Source organism: Thamnophis sirtalis, unplaced genomic scaffold (genome assembly GCF_051295495.1).
Source record: "Thamnophis sirtalis isolate CommonGarterSnake01/CBP01778 unplaced genomic scaffold, rThaSir2_p1.2 scaffold_3, whole genome shotgun sequence".
Classification (NCBI taxonomy): domain Eukaryota; kingdom Metazoa; phylum Chordata; class Lepidosauria; order Squamata; family Natricidae; genus Thamnophis; species Thamnophis sirtalis.
Window position 1 is genome coordinate 44,839,713 of NW_028261383.1, and position 25,197 is coordinate 44,864,909.

The following is a 25,197-nucleotide window of genomic DNA, read 5'->3' on the forward strand; positions in this document are numbered from 1 at the left end:
CAAATCCACAGCAACTTTCCCCTTCTGGGAACCATTCCCACTTCTTAAGTTAGCACTGTAACCTAGATCAGGTTAAAAAAACTTTTTTAAAAAAGTGTACTTTACAGAGATGATGATGATGATGTAAACTACTCAGATTTACTTAGGAGAGATGGATAATGTAGAAAAGATAGATGGATGGATGGATGGACGGATGGATGGCGAGACAGACACAGAAATAAATAAAGGGTACCCTTTGAAATAAAATAACTCATAGGAACTATATTCTAGCAAATACGCAGGGCCAGGAAAAAGTATCTGCTTTTATGTATTCTTAAATTTAACAAATACCATACAAGCATGTTGCAATTCAGATCAGACAACTATTCTCTAGAACAGGGGTGTCAAACTCAAGGCTCGCAGGCCTCATCGAGCCCATGGGGTTCTTAGATCTGGCCCATGGAGTCACCCTGGAAACAGCAAAGGACTGGCTCCGGCAATGAAAATGGAGCCATGTGACCCTCCCACAAGCTCTGTTTTCACTGGCAGAGGGCTGCAGGAGACCGTTGCAGCCGAAAACAGAGCTAGTGAGCCTGTTTTCGCTGGCAGAGCACCCGGGCCACCACAAACATCCCCAACACAAGTGATGTTGTGGCCATGCCCCCCCCTCCCCAAGATCAAGCACAACCCTGATGTGGCCTTCAATGAAATCAAGTTTGACACTCCTGCTCTAGATAGATCAAGAATCTGAATTCTTTTAAAAACCCATGTTTATAAGACTGTAAAATTCTCTCTGCAAGCACTGATACTGTCTTCTTCCTGAATCATATTATGTTTGCCTTCTTTAATTCAGTTACACTTGCTGTACAGCTTGACTGCCTATAGATTATGCCACTAATTTTATAGCTGCTGCATGATGTATGCCTAACCCACTGCTAGCGTGTCTAATCCACATTTAATCCTCGATCCTTATTTTGAAAGAAAATAAGAATAACTTTGAGGAAAACTAGGACATTCTAAAAAGTGTCAAGAGGCAAGATCAGAATATCTATTTCCAGCTATAATTTCCATATAGTCCTAAACTTTGTAATCCAACTTTTGGCCAACCTGACCTTCAACTTAAATGAAAATCTGAATCATTATTTTCCAGGAACTTGCTAGATAAAAATCTTCATGCAGTCATTAAGGAGCATAATATATTAAGAATATTTTCTGTGCCAGACCTGCTCTGTGGAATGATCTTCTTTCCACAGGGTTTACATAACCATGTGGTTGCTAGTTTTTTGGAAAGTTTAAAAATTCTAATTTATCCTCCAGGTGTTGTGTTAGGATAATAAAAGGGCCTGCCTTCTTAAAGTTTGCATTGGATTGAGTCCAGTCATAGTATATGTTGTTTGATATGTTGACTATAGATTTTATTTTATTTTTTTATGATCTGTTTAACCTGCAACCATTGTTTTTCATTTAATCTATTTGATCTACACCACCTAGAGTTATGATTATGTGAGCTGGGTGGCAATGCAAATCTTCTAAATAAATATAAATGCTCTGAAATTCTAATGGATATTAAAAATGGACAGCAGCTCAGGATTAACAACTAAGGAGTCTATGCAGGATTATCAGGATGCCTACCAGAATATTTAAGAGCAGTATACAAGTGAGGTTTAAAAGAGAGAGAGAGATCTGAATAGCAAAGAAATGAATGCACCAGTTTTCTCCGACACAATTACATCCAATTCTCTTACTCAACAGCTCAGATTTTTCATACATTAGTTTTGCAAGCATTCATATCGTAATTTATGTTGAAGTTTCCCTGGTAATGTGAATGGAAGGATAAAAAAGAGTATCAACGTGAGAGCTATGAAGTATCAGCACAAACCTTAGTTAAGGTACTTGGTTTCTTTGTGGGAGTATTTTAGGGAACAAATATATGACTGAAATTCAAAGACAATTTTCTTATTGTAAATAAAATAAAAATCCTAAGCAATCTAATTGGTCCGTGCTTCTAAAATAATGCCTTGAACAGTTGCATTTTTTTCTTTCCAACACATCAAGCCATTTGTAATCAACAATATAAGATTGACTATGTGAATGTAGATGTTTGTTTAAGAATGGTTACACTTTTCAATCAATGTGTTTGATTGCTGATTGTTGATATAACAGAGCCTGGAGAGGCATGTTGTTATGGTACAGAGAGGGACTGGGAACAGCACAGTTCTCACACTAAATGTTCCACATACAGTCCTTTCAGAATTTTAGAAACATGAAGATTCTGTGTTAGAAGTTCTGAATGAAATTGTCTACTAAACAGTTGTAGTAGAAGTTTAAGCATTATTAAAGGTTAATTCAGCTCCAGCATAATTGTAATTTCTGTTGTTTTTCTTCCAGCTGGACTCAACTAATAGAACCTAGATTCCCTTCTAATATTTTGCTTTTAATAGTTAGCTCCCTTCCATTGAAGTCAACAAAAGCTCTTTAGAAATCATTGAAATTTGCAATAGACCAAGCTGCAGGAAGCAAATTGTTATGCATTTCATCCATGAAGTTTTTTGACTCCAACAGTTTCCCAAAAGGACAATTACTTAGAGTAAATGAACAATCAGGAGTATGATAGCACCTTTTCTAACACATTTTATTCAAAAGGAAAAACGGTCTTTCTATTTTTTTTTTATCACCATAGAATAATTCAGCTCTTTTTGTAGAATATCTAAAACAAGACGCTTAAAGTAACTAGTGCTACCCCAAACTGAAATCTTCTCACATATTTGATACACAACTCCATAATATGTAAACCCTGTCCCATCTTTTCTAATCCTGCAGATCCATAAAGGAATGTTTACATGTTCTAAGCCATCACTACTTTTTGGAATGTTCTTTTGCAAAGCCCCTTTCATGGTGAAGATTAATCTAAAAATGTAAAGATGAATTACTTTAGCAAACAAAAGCTATTGAAGATATGGAAAGAAATACAAAACGGGACAATCATAATAAAGAAGCTACTTTCCATATATATGTTTAATTTTTAAAAAAAAGTTAAAAATGAGCATGAAGGTTTGTTTATATAGCAAACATTCTGAAAAATAACTCCAATGGTTGAAAATTCCAAATTTACTCACTTGTCCATAGGATGCCTGCCATTCATATCTAGTTGATGGCCACTGTCAGAAAAATCAGTGCTACAGGGATTGGTTTGATTATTTATGCTATAAATCTTTTAAGAAATATTTCTCTAGCATGTTCAAATAAAGAGAAATACTACCTGATAAAAGAATAAAAACAAGCTTATCTGTTTCAAATGCAAGAAAATAGTTAAAACTTGATGGATTTGATACTGTGTGAAATTGAAAAGCTGTTGCCAAGGAAAGCCCTGAAAGAATTACCAATTGGCTAGAAGACTTCCAAGAAGCCATCATATCCTCCTCTACCTTGCTCAAGAAAAATTGTAGAATTGGATCCTTCAAGCTGCAAAATAGAGGGAATCAATGTCTGAATGGAAGTCTTGTCTTTACTGAAAGGAGAAGTTGGATCAGCTCAGAAGGTTTCTTGCTTGAAGTACAAGATACAACAAAAGTTAATTTTGCCTCTTATCTCTGGATACTAACAAGGATGGGAACTTGACTGGGATACCTTTATTAAAATCGACTTGAACCAACAGAATTCCCCTCCCTTATAAAGATTCTCAAAACGACAAAAAGTTGCTGCCACAAAATCTGGCTTGACATAGCTGGAAACACTGAATTGAGAACCACTGAAGCAATAGTAACTTGGACTAACTGGTATGCCTGATCTTCTATGTTCCCTGCCACTACCACCCATCCAACCCACAGAATGGAGCACAAAACCTACACAGTGGGTTTGCTCAGGGGCGTGCCACGTGCTTGATACATGCTGTACGCACATGCACGGTACTAAAAAATGCCTCTGCGCATGCGCAGAAGTAAAAACAAAATGGTGGCGCTTACGGCACCGCCGAGAGCTGCTGGTTCCAGAAACCTAGGCCGCCAAGTTACTACCTATTCGGCCAAACCAGGCCAAACCGGTAGGAATCCACCTCTGGAAGGGAGGCTGTCCATTGAACATTGGCATTTAATCCCCAGTTAAATTACATGAAAAACTCAAACAAACCAAATAAACATCAGAGGCATAATTATCAGATTCACAGAAATCAGTATTAGTTGTACTACAGAATGACATGAGCAGATTGTATGGCTTAATAGCAATGAAAAAAAAATCTAAGGCCAAATAAATTTCCTGATGCGGTTGTAACTACTTAATATTAAAATACTCTGCTTTACAATATCTCGGGCTCTTCCACTGAGTACTGGTCCAACTGAATGAGATGACGAAAAAGTTGCTGCCAAGAAGATCAATAAATCTCTGAAGAAATAAAAGACCAATAAACCTCTAAGGAACAAAATCAGGGAGAGAAACCTTTTAGAAACAGAGTGGGCATTAGGCATAATTTTGATGATCTTATGGCGACTGGAAGGAAAGAATTAATTTTAACTACCCCAGAAAATTAGAAAATAGTCTGAAGATATATCGGTTCCATGTCACCCCCTCTGAGACTCTATGCCTGAACAGAAGTTTGTGAGGATTAGTCAGTTCAAATTGGAGGCACTGCAAATACTGTGGAGGGAAACGCAAGGCAGCTGGACCTGGAATTGGAGAGGTAACATGGGCTTTTGTCCCTTTTCTCCCATTTATTTCTGTTTGGAATTGAGTGTGGTAGATTCTTTAGAAGACTTTGACCTTTAATGAGTATTTTCTTCAATGCTGATAATCACACAGCAGAGACATGAGAATCTGGAGAGCAGTGAAAAATAGGATCAATAGGATCTCTTCTTTGAAGAGACAATAAAGCTATCAGTCGATTTAAGGGACATTGTAAGAGGAGGCTTGAAAGAAAATGGGGGAAGGACTACAATATCTTTGTAGTCTGCCACCCTTAAAAGATTGCTCCCACAGAGAAAGAATGATGATGATAAGCTGTTTAGTGCTTACAAGTGTCTATAGTGTGACCAGGGAAAAATAAACACAATTTGTGCCCATTGAAGAGGCAGAGTTTGGCCATGTAGCATTGTTGGTTAGGCATCAAGTGGTCATAAGGCTGAAGGCTAGATTCCTGCAAAGGAAGAACAACATGACCCAACAAATAACTAAAGAGTTTTTAAGGAAAAGTGAATAAAGAGTAAGTAAAATAAGAAAAAAAGAAGGAAAAAAAACACAAATTATAAAGAAATATGATCAGCTCAGAGTTAGGGTTAGGCTATACCAGTGATGGCGAACCTTTTTGTCCTTGTGTGCTGAAATCGCCCACACCCACAATGCAATGTGCCCCTCCTGCATATGCATGCATAACCCCCGCACTCCCCCACCTCCCATGCAACCCCCCTGTGCTCCTCCACGCATGCACGCAAACCCCCACATCCCAATTTAGGCCTGGCAGGCCTCCCTGAAGCCTTCTGGGACCAAAAATGGACTTGGGGGGGGGGGTGCCGCAACCGCTGTGGCCCATTTTGGGCCTAGTAGACTCCTGAAATAAAAAACAGCATGTGGGGGGCGCCCCTCGTGCATGTGTACATGACCCCCCTGCCCCCCTGCGCACAACTCCCTCTGCCCTTGTACACGCATCTCCCACAGGCAGGGCAGAGACCTGAAAATCAGTTTGCTAGTGGGAGGTGTGTGCGCATGCACATGCGCGGTGGAGCCGAGCTGAGCTGGGCGATGGCTCCCGTGCCTGCAGAGAGAGCTCCACATGCCACCTGTGGCAGACGTGCCATAGGTTTGCCATCATGGGGCTATACTAATGCTGTGGCAATCAAAAATGAACAGAAGGAGTTTGGTGGGAGCTAATGCATAGGGACAAAGTTCCCACCAATAGTTCTATAAGCATTGGAAAATTACTAACTAGGTTTGCAAAGGCATAAATTCTCAGGTATATGAACCACAGAGACCATGATGTAAACAAATCAGATGGAGACTACAGTACATAATAAAACAAAATATTTGCAACTTGGAATTGAACTGTCGGGGTTTTGGTACTCTCTGAGCTTTGAGTACACTGATGATATTACCTAGTTTAATTATGAACTGTCTGAAGAAAACGATCAAAATCATGACCCCCATGGTGATTAAAGTTTTAAATTAAATGCCTACACATTTTAACATAAAATGTTTTCAAAACATTTATTTGCATAAGAAAGTTTTTTTTAAAAAAAATCAAGTTAACATGTCAATGGGGATAGTATAAAATATGAAATATTGTGCATATGTCCACCCATAACTGGGGGTGGGGAGCATATCATATATGATATGCCATTCTAGGCCTTTTTTCATGCTTCCATTGTATAACCCATTTCCTGCCATTCCTACTTTAAAAGCAAATCATTTAAACAGTAGTTAATCTTGAGATGCTCCTGCCATTGATGTCAATATTAAAGACACATTACACTTGCAAATATTATCTGCTGGTGCAGAATAGTATTTAAGTAGCTTAGCAGAGTGATAAATAAGTAGCATGAAGAGAGATGAAATCAAGTGAAATTAAATTAATAGGATTGGATTGAGGAGGATCTCAAATGGCTTGACTGTCAACATGATCAATAATGTCCTTCTTTGCAGATAAATCCCACATGGACAGGTGGACTTGATATGGAATTCAAATACTATTACAAAAGATTTTGCTGTTCATCAAATTGATCTACTGTAAACATCAATGAAGTTAAGATTAGCCATAGCTATTAGTTAAAACATCCACAAAGAATGGATGCATCATGCAACTTCACACTGGTTATGAGTGGGAGATGATATCTTACATGGATCCTACTGGTGAGCCTGTAATTTGCATGTGGTTGGACAGTATCAAAAGACATGAAGGATCTTAAATCTGTCCAGCAAGACCAGATTTCTTTGAAATACTATACATACATATTGCCAGGGGGGGGGGGAACAGAACACAAAGGGATATTCTATCTTTCCATTCACAACAACATATTCACTAATTTCATACCACGCTTAAAACATACCAGGTAACATATTGGAAACATTAATTCCTAGAAGAAACAAAAGTATCTGGTTACCTATGCCAGCTCTCCCTAGTATACACTTGATGTTACAGATATTCTGGTTTACAGCTGCCATCATCCCACCCTCTTCTATAGGTTGAAGGAGACTGCAGTCCAGTGTGCCTACAATGAGCATCAGCCTGGAGAGGCTAAAACTGCAGGCATCCGTAGCCCAGGGATCAAATAAAAAGTAGGTTTCTGCAACAAGTACATCACATTTAATTGGGATGGAAATAACTACAGGGTTTTTACAAAGGAGGTGAAAGCCTTATGGGCATTCCTCCTCCCCCCCCACTGCCCCCAATAGTGGAATGCAATTTGACACATAAGACACCCCATCATGGCAAGCAAATCGTTGTGAAACGGAAATAGGATATGTCAACAAAAGCAAGGAAAGAGAGAGAGATAGAAACTGTTTTTTTTTAACCACCAGTGTCCATTATTGGTTAACGTTGCTCTAATGACTGGGGAAATATAGCGAAATCAAATCCCGACTCTCGAAAGAAAGACACCCCCCCCCCAAAAAAGGAGGAAATCAAATTTAACCTTTTATTTAACGCCAATGTAAACCTTCCATATTTCAGACCCCCACAAATACCTCACCGGCGATCCCAACAACGGGTTAACAGAAAAACGCACGCCAAAGAGCCAGGCTAAGGCTTCAACCAATGCAAGCGCCTGACCTCCCTCCGCGAAGCATCTGCCGTCCGAGGCTCAAGAGCCAACCCGCTTTCCCTCCGCCAGACGAATCCCCCCCCCCCCGCTCATTCTGCCCTGTACCTAAGGCCGTTTGGAGGAGGAGGAAGGCTCCCTTCCGCCCGTCCCCTTTTGAGGGGAAATCCTCCGGCTCCGACCTCGGCGGGCCAGCCTCAGAAGCCCCGCTAAAAAAAGTGGGCCGTTCAGGGGCGCAGAGCGCAGCGCGCAGCTGTCGGTTTCAGGGAGCCGCGCTGCTTTCAGTGCGAGCGCCCACATGCTTCGCCTCTCCCTCTCTCTCTCTCTCTCGCCACCCCCATTCCCAGGCTCTGGGGATGAACTGGAAATGGGGTTGACGCCGGTTCCGCCCTCTTTTTTTCCTCCCCTTTTTTTAAAAATTCAGGCTGGATTGCTTCGGGCACAAAGATTCAGCTTTGCAAAGCCACTCATCCTTCGGCCAGCCATCCTTTTGGCGGTGAGACCGACCCTACAAGGCGGGGGAGGGGTGGGATACTTTGGGCAACACCTGCCGTCCCCCCATGAATATGCAAGGAGAGGCCTTGAGAGATTCCCCCCCCCTCTTTTCTTTCGCTTTCTCCCCCCCCCCCCCCCGCCAAAAAAACCCCCACTGAGACCGCCTTTTTTTCTCCCCTCGGCTACCCATCAGCTGCTGGCTGCTCTTCCTTCCACTCTTAGACAAGTTGCTTCCCCCTCCTCCCTCGGAAAGGGAGGGAGGGAGAGCCCCCCCCCTCACACACACCCCGCGGACGACCCCCTTTCGGCCTCGCTTCATTGAAGCGGAGCGGCCCCTTTCCAACCTGCAATGCGGAGGCAAGACAAAACCCCGCACCGCACGCTTCCCCCCTCGCCGCGCTCTCAAAAGCCCCCATTGTGCGCCCGGGCATCTGGTCCCGGCTCATTCGCCTCCACTGACCCTCGCTCTTTCACCGAGCGCCCGGGGCCAGGCACGGGCCTCCCGCAAAGTTCGCTTCTAGGGCCCCCCCAGAAAAGCCTCCCCAACGGCCATCTGGCCTCCCGGGTTGGCCAGGGGCGAAGCCAGCCGGCGAGACAACCCCCTCCCCCGGCCCACCCGCCTGCCTGAAGCTGCGCGGCTCGGAAAGCAAAGGCGGCACCGAGTCTTCGCCGGAGGAACCCCACCACCAACACACACACACACATACTCCCTGCCCGCCACGCAGAGCTCCCACTTGCCTGGCTTCCTCCAAACGTAGCCCGGTCCGGATTAATCCTCGTTTTGTGCCTCCTTCGCCTCTAAAAAGTCGGGACGCTGAACGATCCCCGGCGCTGTGGTTAAAAAAAGAGAGAAAGAGATAGAGAGAGAGGGTGGGGGTGTTCCCCCCTCCAGAAAAGAGAGCGCCAGAGGAAAGGCTGGCAGGGCTGAGGAGTAGAAGATGGGGGGGGCGGGGGGTGGTCGGGGCTTACCGCATCAGAGAAGTTTCCACTTGACACACACAAAAAAGGGGGAGACGCAGAGGGGTGGGGGGGAGTGATGGTGGGGCTGCAGCCGGCAGCACCTTAAGAGAAGAAGAGGCAGGAGCCAGGCTTTTTATCTTATTGGTGACATTTCTAACACATGACAACAACTTCTATCTGGCTGGAAAGCTAGGAGTGTGAACTAAGGCAGCCTTGCAAAGCAATTCCTCCTTATTGGAGATCTAGACCGCCAAGTGTTGCCAAGTGAAATCCCAACAGATGGGTTTGGAAATCCCTTTCCTTCTGCAAGAAACTGTTCTCCGCAGCTTCCCACCAAGCAAACTCCCAAAGAAGAGCCAAAATGGTACTGCCCTGGTTTTGCAAGGCAACAGAACCAAAGGCTGAAACTGTTCTATGGATGTACAATGTGTGTCTGTGCAAATGGAGTAGTTCTGTTTGATGTTGTTGCTTTTTGAATGGTCCTTGTCTTTCCATCAGAAGTTCAGTTTAATTTTGGAACAAAACCTGGAAATCACACTTTTTGAATATTTCTTTCATCCAGGTCAGCTTCTCTCTTCAATCTAGATACTGCACCTGAATCTCCCTTCAAAATGCCACTTCACCTTTTCTCTGCTATTAATTCAATCAGAGAATATCTAATTCCTTTCCCACTGATGGTAAAATCCTTCCTACTGAATATGGTCATAATGTCTCTAAAAGAAGGCAGGGGTAGTTGGGTCCCTATTTTTAAAAAAAGGTATGACAAAATTTCATGTTAAAAATGTATTGATCTTTAGGCTGACCAACAGTGTAAATACAGCTGGAACGTCTAGAGAGATTCTCAGTCATCCAGGTCATGATTGTCCCAAAAGTGCTTTTTTCAAGAAGCAACTGGACTTTGTTTTTCTTTGAAGATGTTTCACTTCTCTTGTCATCCAAAAAAACTGATGAGCTAAAGAACTGAAGAACCTTGGATGAGAAGTGAAATGTCTTCAAAAACAAGAAACTCCAATTGCCTCTTGAAAAAGCACCTTTGGGACCACAGTTAAAACATTCCCTCTGCCGTCTTTCTCCAAAGCGTATCACATTGCCCAATGTCTTGCAGTTAACAGACAGGACCTCACAAATCAGATGCTACTTGCTATGTTGCTTGCTGTGTTCTTTTCTACAGCAAAATCATACTCCTTTGACTAATGTAAGCGTCCTAATTACAACCTAGAACTGTGGCCAATTATGGGAACGGGAGTCTGGATTCAGATTCTCTGAATAAAACAGATTAAATCCTTGCTGATCAATTCACTTTTATTAGGCTGTGTCATCCACTATCAGATTCCATCTAAAGTACTTTCAGGTATTTCTACAATTAGACTCCTGGGATGCCCTTTCTGTCTCAGCCTTCAACCTCACTTGTCTGCCACTAATTGTCTTCTTATCAGTGCAGCCAATTCCCCGGGAACCCTGGAAAATAAAGGCACATTTTGCATGAGGCATCCAACTTGCCCGCACAGCGAAGTTCTTGGTATCAGTCTGCAGATTTTATTTGCTTGTCTGGCTCTCCTGCCTTTTACCTGGAAGTGAGCCATTTCTCTTGCCCTGCTTGAACTGCTTTCACTATCACTAACCGCTTGCCAATCCTGGACAGACTGTCTGCCCAGAAGGCTGGATTTCTGCTGTTTGCAAGAGCCAAATTTATACATTCCACTCTTCCATCTGCTGTGGATTATGGATTTCACTGGAGGAATGGATAAGGCAGCTCATGTTTGGGACAGGAACAATATTCCTAGCTTGGAACTTCAAGGATTTAAAAAAAAACACTTTAATTGGAGCCAATGGAATTTTTTTCTAAAATTATTAATTGTGCAGGAAATGCAACTAAGGATATTTTCATAAAATGAGCGCCCCATTGTACTATGGAAATATTTGACAGATTCAGAATTAATTAACCAAAAAAGCAGACAGCAAACCTAATTCATATGCTACATTCTGAGTAGTTTATTCAGTGATTTCTTAGGTTATTAAACTACAGTATAGCAAAAAGTCAAATGATTCTAATGTTGAGGTGTACCAGAAATACACACAAACACAAAAATGAACCTGGTGAGAGAAAGAAACCCTACCTCTCCTATTGTATTCTGAGTGAATCTAAATTGACTTTCTACTGTGGGGTACTCTCTGACTTAGTTTTCTTGCAGACATTTCAGTACCCAACTAGGTAACATCGTCAATGCTAGAAGGGAGTGGGGTCTTTCTACTATTCAAGGTAAGTCATTGGAGGAAACGACTAGCTTTCCTCTTAAGTAAATATGGTATTCATTGCACAACCAATAATTTTGAGAATAATGTCTGGTGCTCCAGAAATTCATTCAAGATCTCCTAGGATGCAGGGAGATGCTCTTCTTGATTGCTAAAGAATAATTGTGACCCATCACATGCAAATCCAAAAAGCAAACCCAGTTGATTTGTTTCCTTGTTTAATATAGTTTATTTGGCCTGCCTATCTTAAATATATAACACTAGGTGGCTAGCAACGAGTTTACATAGCAAAACAAAACTAAATCCATAACAAAATTAAAAGTAACCCCGTACACAGAAAGAAAGAGGGCAGGGTACCATATAAGCAATTCATCAACATAAACATAATCCTTGTCAGCCGCCCAGAATTACCTATGTGGCTTGAGTGGCTATTTGTTTATTTGTATCCCCTGCCTTTACTGCTTTTTTAAAATAAATAACTCAAGGTGACAAACATATATAATGCTCCTTCCTCCTCTTTTCTCCATAACAAGAATCATATGAAGTAGGTTGGACTGAGACAGAGTAACTGGCCTAAGCTGGCTTTCATGCCCTTGGGTGGGACAAAACTCAGTCTCCCACTTTAATATCTACACCCAGTTGAATATATAAATCATGTCCCTCCTTGGTTCTGCAAGATGATCCTGTTTAATGGAGGTGATGTGGTGCATGATCCACATAGCATAGAAACCCTTGGAGATAGGTGGTCCCACAATTAATCTGGCTCATGTCACGAAGAACTTTAAAGGTGATAACCAGCACCTTGAATTGACCCAGAAGCATATCGTAACAAAGTACAACATAGTCACATCATACGGAGAAACTCTGGATGCTCAAATGTGCACATGTTGTATTCTAGACCAGTTTAAGCTTCCAAGTGTTTAAGAGCAGCCCCATGTAAATTCCATTGCAGTAATTGAATGAGGAAGAGACATGAAAATGAGCAGAGCCTCTCAGAATAGGCACAACTGACACACGAGACAAATCTGTGCAAGAGCCGGGCCGCCAAGGGGAGACAGGGGCCCAGGAAGAACCCCAGATTGTGCCCCAGCTCTGTTTGGAGGAACGCAACTCCATAGAGTGAAAGATGGAAAATCATCCAGAGGATGCAAAAATCAAAACCACTCGATCTTGGTGTGATTGAGCTGCAGCCTCTGTTGTCCCCATTCTAGCCTTGACAATTTCATATGAATGGCCAGGTGTGGAAATAGACATATAGTCTTTCACTTCAACCGTTCATTTAGCAACTGTTCAAATTTACAATGATCCTGGAAAAAGTAGCAATAGGTCCACTTATTGAAGCATCCTCATGATAACGTGATCAAAATTTGGGTGCTTGGCAAGCAGCATATGTTTATGACAACTGCAGCATTCCAGGGTCATGTGATCGCCATTTGCAACCTTCCCAGGGAGCTTCCGACAAGCAAAGTTGATGGAGAAAGCCAGATTTGTTTCATAATGCATGATTCGCTTACAAACTACAATGATTCGCTTAACAACCATTGCAAAAAAAGATTGTAAAATTGGGCATGACTCACTTAACAACTGGGTTGATTAGAAATGGAAATTATAGTCTCAAACTGTGGTCTTAAGTCGAGGACTATCTGTAGTACCATCAGGATATTGACAGCATTCCATCACATGCCAATAGATGATTTCACCTAAGAGTTTCATGTAGAAGATAAATATTCCCAAGTGAGATAATGTTTCCATCCTTTACATTTTAAAAATAGTAATACTATTCAGTTCAAATAGGAAAGCCTTAGAATAGTACCTAAAAGACAACAAAGGCTTTGGAATGTATCAGAAGGAATCTGGGATTGAGGAAATGTTTCTTGCAATTTCTCTGTGGCTCCTTTGTATTTGGAGAAATTAATCTGAAATGATGCCGAACTGTGTATTTGGCATATTGTATAGCCATGTAGTGAGATTCCTACTCATTCAGCAATTTGATAAAAACCAAGATTTGATAACAGCACTTAGAACTCCACAGTGCTTTACAACCCTCTCTAAGCAGTTTACAGAGTCATCATAATTGCCCCCCAAAATCCGGATGGATGGAAAGCTGAGTCAATCTTGAGCCTGATGAGATTTGAACTACCAAATTCTAGGCAGCCAGTAGGTAGCAGAAGTAGCCTACAGTACTGTATTCTAACCACTGTACCACCACAGCTCATACCAAGTGTAACTCTCTAATAAAATAAATAAATAGTATGTGTGGCCAAGCGTACTGTGCAGGCCTTGGACTGGAGGCAGATAGTAATCTTTGTTCAATAAGGGAAAATCTTCTATAAGGATCTTTTGGAGATAAGATACAATACAATACAATAGCAGAGTTGGAAGGGACCTTGGAGGTCTTCTAGTCCAACCCCCTGCCTAGGCAGGAAACCCTATACCATTTCAGACAAAATGGCTATCCAACATCTACTTAAAGACTTCCATTGTTGGGGCATTCACAACTTCTGGAGGCAAGTTGTTCCACTGATCAATTGTTCTAACTGTCAGGAAATTTCTCCTCAGTTCTAAGTTGCTTCTCTCCTTGATTAGCTTCCACCCATTGCTTCTTGTTCTACCCACAGGGGCCTTGGAGAATAGTTTGACTCCCTCTTCTTTGTGGCAACCCCTGAGATATTGGAATACTGCTATCATGTCTCGCCTAGTCCTTCTTTCTATTAAACTAGACATACCCAGTTCCTGCAACCGTTCTTCATATGTTTTAGTCTCCAGTTTAGGATCCTCAAGCAAAGCTGAGCTTAGGATCCTCCTGGAGTTTAGGATCTAGTTTAGGATCCTCAAGCAAAGCTTTAGGATCCTCAAGCAAATCTGAGCAAACAGAAAAAGCTTCCAGCCATTTAGTTTCAAACTGACCATTAACTCAAGATGTAAAATGGTATATTGTACAAGGTCCACTGTTAGAGAGGTAAATACCATGCTGATGGAAACAAGATGCTACAGTTATATACAGTTCAGAAGAACATTCATTCCAAATTGTATATGTAATCTCACCTACTTTCATTTAATTGAAAGTTCTTAAACTGAAGTACTTGTGTCTTAGTGCTCATGGCACACTGAAAATATGATGGCTTTTAGGATGAAGCCAATGTCTGCATCAGTACATTTTGGAACTGATTCATTTAGCATGTGGGAGCACCAAATGGAGAATCAAACTGTATATTCACATTAACTGAAAACTCAGCAAGATGTGGATATCAAACACAGATGGTTCACTTCAGATAAAAGGGTCAGTGTTTTGCATTATCTTCTCACTTTGCACCCTCTCTGATAATATTTAGCGGTTACTTTACTTTTTTGTTCTGACAGGACTAAAATTTAGCACAATAACTACTGGAGAAGTCCCTCAACACATTTCTATTAATATATTTGACTATGATATGGAAGATACTTTTGGATGCCTCCAGTGATTTCAACCTCATTCAACATTAAACTATAGTTTATCATTCATCCAACATTAAACTTAGCATTACTGAGATACAACTTGACTAGTGCATACTTCCTTCCCTTCTGAAATCTCAATGCAGCTGTGGGGGGGGGGATGGGGACATTAGAATGTTTCATCTCCAACTAACTGTGATTAGTCAAGGTAGAATTTGGCTTGTTTTCCTACTCTGTAGATAACACTAAAAATAACCACAGTCCATCAAGCTTGAATATAACAGTAATTGTTCATTTAATTAAAAAAAAAAAACAAGATCCTCCAATCTCCACAGTTGAAGTAAAAAAAGGAAGGTTTAATCATAGTTTGCTTTAGTGTTGTTTGCAAAGTTGTCTAATATGTACTAAATCAATTTACCATACCAGTTCTCATTTTCAAGATGCAGCTGCCCTTCAAGGGTCATTAGTATTACATTTTCAGCTAAATAATAATATTTTTTTTGCAATTTTGCTCTTAAATCACTAATTAAGTGTAGCCTCTGACACTAAAATGCCTTTTAAAATGGGAAGCACCTCCTGTCCACTCCTAAACAATCCTGTGAAAATGGGAAGCACCTCCTGTCCACTCCTAAACAATCTGCCTTGGCAACTTTCCAGCAATCTTGACTTCATAGCTCTAAGCTGTAATTCTTCCTGGAAGACAAGTCTTTGATTATTAATAAAGCAGAGAGAGTCGTCCCCCCCCCTTTTTTTTAAAGGAGTAGAAACTAAAGATATTTCATCTATATTATTTCACAGTTCAGGCAGTCCTTGACTTATGACCCAGCGTCTATTCAAAATTACAGTGGTGCTGAATGAAGAAACTTACAACCAGTGCCTGAGGTTATGGTCATTGTAGCAGCCCTATAATCAGGTTATTACAATCTGAGAACTTGGCAACCTGTTTGCACTTGTAACCAAGTGCCAAATGCCCACAATCACGTGATCGCCGTTTGCTATCTTCCCTGCCGCCTTTCCCAGAAAATCAATGGGGAAGCCAGCAAGGAATGTTGCAAGTTTCTGCAACCAGCTGAGAGGATTTTTTTTTAAAGGTCCATGCTGAAATCCAAACAGAATTTTCAGCTATGGAAAATTTCCAGGTCTCTCAAAACATCTCTCTCCACTCAGGAGTTAAAAATCTTTCTTGGATTTTAACAGAAATACTGAAAACCAACAAGAATGGAGAGACAGCATGGTAAAGTAAGGGTATTGTGCAATCTGGATCCTTTGCCCCACACAAAGCTTCTGAAAGATACAGCAGTATCATGTAATCTGCAGCAATGTGTAAAATATTTAAGAATCTTGATCACAGGAGCAGCCTGAAATCCGATATGTTTGATTCCACTCTGTCACAGGAGCCTAATTCTAAGAACATTTATCTGAAATGTAATCCCACTCAGACCAATGGGACTTTAAAAAAAAATGCTTAGGACTGCTGCCAAAATATCGAACTATGCAAACACAGTTTATCACTAGGCACAGTTATGCTGTAGCCCAGAACAGGAAATGTGAAAGTTGGAAATAGATGGAGGTTAAAGTGCAGTAATATTTTTTTTTCAATTATGTCACAAAGCTTTAAAATAAAAATAAAAGAGTAGGGAGATTTTAAAAAATTGAGGATATTAGGACCTAAGTCAACAGTATTTTAGAGCATGCTTGGCATAATGAAGACTGTCAAAAGTGAAGTCACAAAATGGCTGTCAGGAGAGGGCTTAATTATTCATAAAATGGCTGCAATGATGAGTATGGCCATTCAAAAGCCATGCAACAGAGAAGCAAACTAGTGTAGGACGTTAATTCCCAATCTTCAATTAATATACCCAGGAAGGTGCCTATCAATTTTAACTGTATCTTTTAATTTTTTGAAACAGCCAGTACATTTCTATGTCACATGATAACAATGATCCAATATCTAAGGGGCTCCCACAAAGAAGAAGGGATCAAACTATTCTCCAAGCACCTGAGGGCAAGACAAAAAGCAAGGGTTCAAACTAATCTAGGATAGAATCAATCTAGAACTAAGGAGAAATTTACTGACAGAACAATTAATCAATGAAGCAACTTGCCTCTATAAAGTGTGGGTGGTTTAATAAGAGATTGGACAATTATTTGTCCAAAATGATATAAGGTCTCCTGCTTGGGCAGGGGGTTGGATTAGAAGATCTCCAGGGTCCCTTCCAATTTTTTATTTTGTTAAAGAATTTTGTCAGTGAGACCAGCTAAACAAACATGGATGGACCCAACTGTGGTTTGTTTAACACGGCAGAAGTTAAGACTAAAAGACTTTGAATATCCCTTCCAATTCTGCTATTCTGTTATTCCAGAACAGGGCTGTAAAACTCCGAATCCGTGGGCCGGATGCATCACATGCTGGCCACGCCCATTCCCAGTTTAGTGAAGGGGGGAAGTCCCAATACGTCACGTGACACTGCCGTGATAAAGTGAATTGGACACCCCTGTACCAGAAGAAACATTTGAAAATTGGCTTTTGAACCCATGTGAGATACAAGAGCATTCTTGTAAATAGAAATGAAACTAGAAATTGGAGCCTGACTTCACACCATGAATTGATTTATTTTACAATAAAAATATTGGGTAAAGCAAAGTGTATGATGGTGCCAATGGTGGCATTCAGTGGTGGGTTCCTACCGGTTCGGATCAGTTCAACCAAACTGGTAGTGGTTTGATAGCCTCGGTCGTTGGAACTGGTAGCGACCCAGACCTGCCAAATCCCCAAACCAGTTCTCCTGGTAGCGCCATAGGGGCCACCATCTTGTTTTTAAATTCTGCACATGCGCAGAACAATTTTAATTGCAGTGTGCATGCACGTACTGTGTGCACACAAGCAAACCAGCAATAGTGCCTGCCAGAACCCACCTCTGGTGGCATCTTCATACCCATGGAGACTCTGAGTATCACATTGCTTATTCCTCAGCTAGTGGGAGAAAGGCAAAAGGAATGTTAGCAATAGAAACATAACTGACAAATACAGTGAGCTGTTTTCAACTATCAAAGCCTTAGTCCATAGAAGTCCATTTTCCCAGATGGCTATCCAATTCTACTGAAAGGAGGACTCATAATAAGCCTTAACTCTTTTAATTTTCCCTTAATGGTGTTGCATCATTAGAGTTGGGTAGAAGGAAGAAAAACTCACATGGCCTTCTGCCACTTGAACTCATTGTTCCTCTGGGGAAGAGACAATCATTTGATTCCAAAAATATTCCAGTAACTGGGCTTTCGATTTTGAATGTCCCAAGAACAATAAAGTACGCTAATAAATCTGCTAAAGACTTCCACTCCTTCCTTGTTGGTTCCTAATTTTCTATCAAATTACCTTTTAGAACTATTTAAGCACCCCAGTGCAGACTCCTTGCCGTAAAGACACCAAATAATTTTCTGAACCTCTTTGCTGTTTAGTCATGATGGGAGAAAACTGAAGAGTGCTGAGAACTAATAAAGAAACAAGGCCACTAAATCATTAACTCTCTTCCCACAATCTCTATTGAGAAACTTACTGGCAAAAAATAATAACAACCCATAAAAGACGTTGAGCTAAGCAACAGAGGGAATTCACTGACTGGCATTTTCTTTTAGTCTTTGGCCAGTTTAAAGCAGAAACAACTCTATCTACAGTGTTGGCAAAAAAAGAAAAAAAGAAAAGAAATTGAAGGAAGAAAAAGGAGTCCTTTTTTTCTCTCCAAACCTGGAAAATTAAATGGTTTAATCGTCACCTAGTGTGAAAGATGCATTGTAATACAGGTCAGCATAAGAGTCCAGTACACAAAGTCCCCTTGCCTGACTTCAGGAGAATACAGTATTTCTCAGAACGAGATACTATACCGGATGCATGTTTTAGGAAGACATAACAACCTTCCTACTGTCACAGCACATCTCATTTTAGGGATACAGTTCATTGCATCTTCTGCTCAAAACCTTCCCCTCAGGAAGACTCCTCCAGAGAAACACAGTGGTCCCTCTACTACTCCTACCATCCAGCATCTTCAATTAAATCTTTCCCAACTGGTCCATACTGCCAGCTCTACAATGCCCAAGATGCAGCAGCAGCAGCAGCCATCACCACTTCCCAATCTGTATCCAAAAGCAATGACCGATGCTGTATCCATGGTTACAGTCTTTTGCAGCAAATGTGACTGCTATATTCTTATTGCATGAGCTTCCACAGATTACAGTTTCCCCTGACATTAAGGGATAGGGATGCAATCAATAACCAAAAGTGACTTTCCCATCATTTTTTTTTTTTGTTGGAGACCTATCCCCAATTCTGCATATCAGAGGGCAGAAAATCATTAGTTTGCATGAATTATGCATTGGATAATGAAGCAGACAATGGGGAACAGAAATATGGTGACAATGTCCTCAACTTTAAAAAGAAAAAATCTAGAACTTGTCTACACATTCTAGACCAGTGGTTCTTTCTTGGGTTTTGGGGCCTGATAGGAGGGGTTCCTGGACTATCTTAGTAACTACAAATCTCTGTGTTGGCTCTGATGTTACTGTGAATGTATTCCTTTAGGATTTAGGATTGGATTTATTCGACTTGTATGCCTCGGGAATAGGGCGGCATACAAGTCGAATAAATCCAATCCTAAATCCAATCCTTTACCTCTTATTTATAACACTGCACAACATGTTCCTGATTTATGTGCTACTTTTCTTGAGCATGATTTTTGTGAATTTTTTTTTTTAAATGCCTTCATATAATTTATATGTGGCATGTACTGTAAGGACTTCATGTGTGCTGGCAAGTTACATAGTCTTCAAACAGCTTTAGTAACTTCCAGAGAGGGCATAGTGTAATTAAAATTATCTCTGGAAATATTAATGAATGATAAAGATGCCATAAAAATGTTCCATTCCCATAAGCTGATTAGAAACCTAGGACAAATTGGGTGAAATAATTAACTTACTTGCCTAAGATGCAGAAGAATTGGTAGATAAGCCTTTAGAATTTCTCCACAAAATGTTTCTTAAGAACTGGAATCAACAGAACAGGAAAGAGGCAAAACCATAATAATAACCCCAGAGCATTTGGGAGAGAGAAAGTCTTTTCTTAGAAGATTCTGAAGGGAACTCTCTCCAGGCAGAATTTTTAAAAAAGCATGAAATGTATGTTTCATTTCTACCTAATCTGTTTTTTACATTGACTCTCAGCCCATCTCGCATCCTTCCTGTTTATTTTTCTTTTTATTCCTACTGTACAGGGCGTCTGTGAAACTCACACGGGAGTGCAATAATGCTTACTTATTTACTGCTAGCTGTAGATTTCTCTTATTCAGTTTTGGTGCTGCTAAATTTTAATTATAGTTCATGTGCTTTGGGGAGGGGGTTGGAGGGGACCAGATTTCGTAGGGCACTTTTAAACACTTCCTTTTTGAATGGTAAAGTAGAATAGACTAAATAAAGATGGGGCTAAAACTAAAGCTTTTGGTGTTCATTTTTTCTTGATACACCTATATATTGCCTATATATCAAAAAAGAAGCCCCCAGCCAGTGCACAAAAGGAAGCCTAGCCAGTGTATGAAAGAAGAACTTATAGTGCTACATGGCCAACACACTAGTGGTGGGTTCCTAACCGGTTTACTACCGGCTTACTATCGGTTCACTGAGAGGGCATTTTGCGTGCACGCTGTTCGCTTTGCATGCCCACTATATGTTGCTGCGCATGCACAAAAACATACTGTGACGATGGCAGAAGAGACTGGGGAACCCATTCGGAGGAGTGCCAGGCCTGGGTTGCCGCCGGTTCCAGTGACCCAGGCTGCCATACCAGTACTGGTTCGGCTGAAACAGGCCAAACTGGTAGGAATCCACTCACTACTGCAACACACACTCGCTTGCCTGTAATTTTCACCCAATGGCCTATGGGATATTTCTGTGGTCCTATCCCAGACATGACTGCGATGAACCCAATGAAAGGAAGGCAGGCAAAGACAATGATGAGCAGAGTAAGCTGGGCAGAGTGATCATGGTATCCTTCTGAGCCAGCTCTACAAGTTGCAGGTGGACAGCATAGGATTGTGTTGATTCTTCTTCTTCCTCTGTGGCTCCAGTTAGTGATGAGGGGCGGGGGGTGGAGAGGTCCATCCTTTTCAGGTGCTGTAGGAGACTTTCTCCTCTCCTATTTAACATCTACATAAAGATGCTGGATGAGTTCATCTGATGGCTTGGAGTGAGATACAATCAACATGGTGATAATATTCAACTTTATATCTACAAAGAGAATATTTGTAGCTGAGGAATGGTGTTGACTAGCATTGATGATGTTACCTAGTTTGGGTAAGGAAACATCTGCAAGAAAACTATAAAGCTCAGAGAGCACCAAGGACCTCTCAACTTTCTATCTCCATCCTAGACTGCCAGAGAGATGCTGGGGAGGTTCTATCTCAGTGCTTGGAGTATATGCATTTCTGAATGGGCCACAATGGGCTTTGATTTAACCCAAGCAAAACCAAATGGTTCAGGAGACCTTCCCTCTTTCATTCTGAATAGGGTACTTCCAATTCAAATTGATCAGGTACTCAATCATGAATCTTCTTGGATTCATAGCTCCTGTTCTAGAAATTTGCAGAGTGTTATGTATAGTTGCACCTGTCCCTGTACAAGGGTTTCTGCTCATGGTCATTCATGCCCTTATTGGAAGCTTCAACTGGTACAAAACATGGTGGGGCAGGCAGTTAATGGCACTGGGATCTGACAATCTGACACCTATAGTGGTTTCTGAGAATCACCTTGGGACATGGAGCAAAGAGATGCAGTCTAGGTAGTGGTCATATAAGAGGTAGAGTAGCCTGCAGCTCCTTAGTGGAAGGAGCTAAAGGCTCAGAAGGACCCTGCCTAGCTTTTTGGGTTGTCAAGGTGACAGTGGGAGAACTATATCGCCAGATCTGGAGGGAGACCTAAGACTTGGGTGTGTGACAGAGCCAGTCTCCTAGCTATGTTGATAGTTGTTTGATAGCGCTTGGTTGCTTTGTGTTTTATTTTTTATACTACGTATTTTATCTATTTTTTCTAAGGACTACCTAGAGCCCCAGATGGATGGCTATATAAATCAAATTAGTAATATAAATAAATAAACCAGTAGTATGAAAACCCACTGAGACCTAAAAAGCCCGAGATGAACATACTTTCTCCATCCATGACCCAATGAAGGTCTTCCACTAGTAGTGCAACCAATGCTGCCTCCTTTCCATGTCTGGCCTTGAACCCTGAAGGCAACGTAATATATTTTCTTTAGGTGCTGGGTAGTTGATGCCACCCTGTTTCCATAAACCTTCCCTAAAAGGTTGGAGACTGGGCAATAGTAGTCTAGTATGTCCCAATCGAGAAAGAGCCCATTAAGTTGTAACCACACCAGATCAGTGCTTACATCTCTTCAGGATCAGTGCTTACATCTCTTCCCACAACAAGGTATTAACTATCTCCCGGGAATTATCTCCGCATCTCATCATCAGCAAGCCAACTGCTTATATAATACAGAATATCTGTGGCTGTCCAACTCTGATATTAGCTCTTTGTTCCAAGCAAGTTCTTCCTATTTTTTTTTGGGGGGGGGGGAGAGTGTAAAGCCTAATTACAGGTCTTCTAGATAAAATTACCATTGCACCAGGTGGTGCCTACACCCAGCGAGATTCCTCTGGTAGAATCCTTTTATTAAACTGATATGTTTTTTAATGTGGCTGCACAACATGCAACTGCATTATTAGATTCAAATGCACGGATTTCTAACGAAATTCACCCAGGATGCTGAGGCAAGAGGCTGCTCTACATATTCTGGGCCATTAATCATCAATTCCATAAGACCTCTGGTTGCAGCAATAACCATCAGCAGGCAACCAAGGTCTGCTTGGTGCAAGCGACCTTGTGAGCCTTTGACATGTTTACTCCATAATCAGCAGGGAATTCCATTTCAAAAATGCTCAACCTCATAATCCACTAGAAATAGAAGAGACTGGCCCAGAGCACTGGATTTTCTGGTCACATGTATCAAAGAATTAAAACAAAAATAGTATGCAGCCAGATTAATCTTCAACCTCGAAGAAAAATCCCTCTCTTCCTTCTCTTTTTTCCATCTCCCACAAACTCCCAGCTGCAGACAATCCTACGTATACTGTAGGAGCTTTAGTCTAATACAAGCCTAAGCATGTTTACCACAGCCGAACCTTGTAAAGAAAAGGAAGACAGGAAAGACAGGATAATATTTGACAAGTAGCTCAGTCAAGGTAGCATTAAATGTCTATTACTTCTCCTCCCTAGAAGTGAGCTACAAATGCATGCATTCATATTCATGGGAAACACTGAAATGTTTCTTGTTCAGCATCATTAACTCCTTTTCCTGTTTTGGGGAGGGGTGGGAATAAAATAGCACGGGTCCCTTTTTCCAATCCCCATCCAACATGCAAACACAAATCTATTTCTATAATCGTGGCCCTGGGTGAGATTTAAAAGCAACCAAAAGTAGTTTAGCTCCTAGCCATGCCCAATAAATCACAGAAAAGAATCAGATCAGAAGCGTTTCAAAATGTAACCTTGGCAACGCAGGGAAAAAAATGAACCAACAGAAAACTTAGCCTCTTTTGCTTTATTTGTCGTTTCTGAAATTGGAAAGGAAAAGAAATGTTCTCAAGGAAGTCAGCAAGAGATATACATATACAAAGGATTTAAAAGAGCAGACATTTCCTTGCATACATTTTCATGCAGCCCTTCCCAACCTACTGCCTTCCAGATGTATTAGGACTGAAGTTCTAGTATACACACACACAAATGCACCATGCTATTCCCTTTCAGGATAAGTAACGTTATACAAAGAATAACATTGGAAACATAAATAGTAAGTCAATTAAATTAGGTCACAAGAGAAGAAAATGAAAGGAAAATATAGGTAATCCTCGATGAGAAAATTAAAGGGAAATATGAAGAGTCTGTTGTGGTCCAACTCCAGCCTGTGTAGCTTGCAACCCAGTTAGATAGTGAGGAGGTTGGGGAGGAACATGGGCCAGTCCTGGAGTCTGGGGAAGGCTTGGACGGGGGCTCTGCGTCGGAGGCAGAGATAGGGCTGAGGCTGTCTGGCAGTGATCAGGAGCCTTCCGAGTTGGAAAGCAGGGAGGCAGAGGAACAGCCCCCCCCCCATGCCCAGTGCATGCATGCGCACAGGTGCCAGAAGGTAAGAACAGTTAAAATAGAAGGAACAACTTGAGAGTACCGTTTGGAGGTGATTGGCACCTCCCATACCACATAAAAGAGGAACAAAGGCACATGAGCCTTTACAGGAAGCAACTTGGTTCATGCTGGTCAGTTTACCTTCTGAAAATACGTTTGGACTCTTTGTTCCGTGTGGCCTTGCCAAGCTAATTGCCAATTAAGTCTTTGGCAGCGTTTTCAAAGAAGATAAAGGTGGGTGCTTATCAGCCTTATCCCGAAGGACATTGGCAGCCTGCTGTAGAACTCTTTACTATTATTTGGAACTCATTATGGGCTGTGAATGAATATAATTCACAGCCTTTGAAATAAAAAGAGGGTTTTTGGACTTAATTGTGTGTGTTTTACTGTATCAGGAAGCCTAGATCAGAATAGAGTCCTCAAATTACAACTGAAATTAAGCCCCACAAATATGATCCTAAGTACTGATGGTCCTAACGTGGGTTATCATATGATCAGAACTGATTTTATTACCTTTTCTGCAGTGGTTGTTAAGCAATCCCAAATACAGGTTTCTATCAACAACAACAACAAATGGTGTAAATTCCAGTCAAAACTGGGCCGGTTGCTACATGCCAAAAATAGGATAACTGCAATCGTTTAGAGTCTAAGTCACCATGGTATCAGCGATTATATCTGGAACATTCAGATGTATGCCATCCATACTTTCTTGCTTCTTGATGTAACAAATCTACTGGGAAAGCAAACTTAATATTTTCTCACCAACATGGGAATAATCATCTTACAAAAAAGAAAAAAAGAAAACAACTTCCAACAGCAGTGCCATTATCTGAGATTAAAAGGACACCCCTAAACAGAACTTACATTTTGTTATGGCAAATATAATAGAGATGTTAATTACTTACAAGGCACAGCATGGCGATAAAGGTTATCTCTAATAGTTTGCTGAAGCTCATGATCTGGAGATCCTTTCTGAAATCTCTGGTTGAGAAAATGTCTCAGGTCTTTGTTCAGCCGACTTCCTGAAAAGAATGAAAAAATGAATGAATGAATGGGAGGGAGGGAGGGAGGGAGCAAGGAATGGAGGAAATAAAAGGAAGGAAGGAAGGAAAGAAGGAAGAAA

General features: G+C 41.1%; 1 protein-coding gene across 26 annotated transcripts in view; it reads right to left on the reverse strand.

Annotated features, from left to right (window-relative positions):
• MAGI1 (membrane associated guanylate kinase, WW and PDZ domain containing 1) overlaps positions 1–25,197 on the reverse strand; it is a 525,907-nt gene that overhangs the window by 246,434 nt on the left and 254,276 nt on the right. For all 26 annotated transcript variants that reach the window (XR_015695875.1, XM_087708837.1, XM_087708839.1 and 23 more), the window contains exon 2: positions 24,980–25,096. Coding sequence is in view for 25 of the 26 variants with exons in the window: in XM_087708837.1 (XP_087564963.1) it covers positions 24,980–25,096 (117 nt within the window). In the remaining variant the exon portion in view is untranslated. The remainder of the gene's footprint in view (positions 1–24,979; positions 25,097–25,197) is intronic.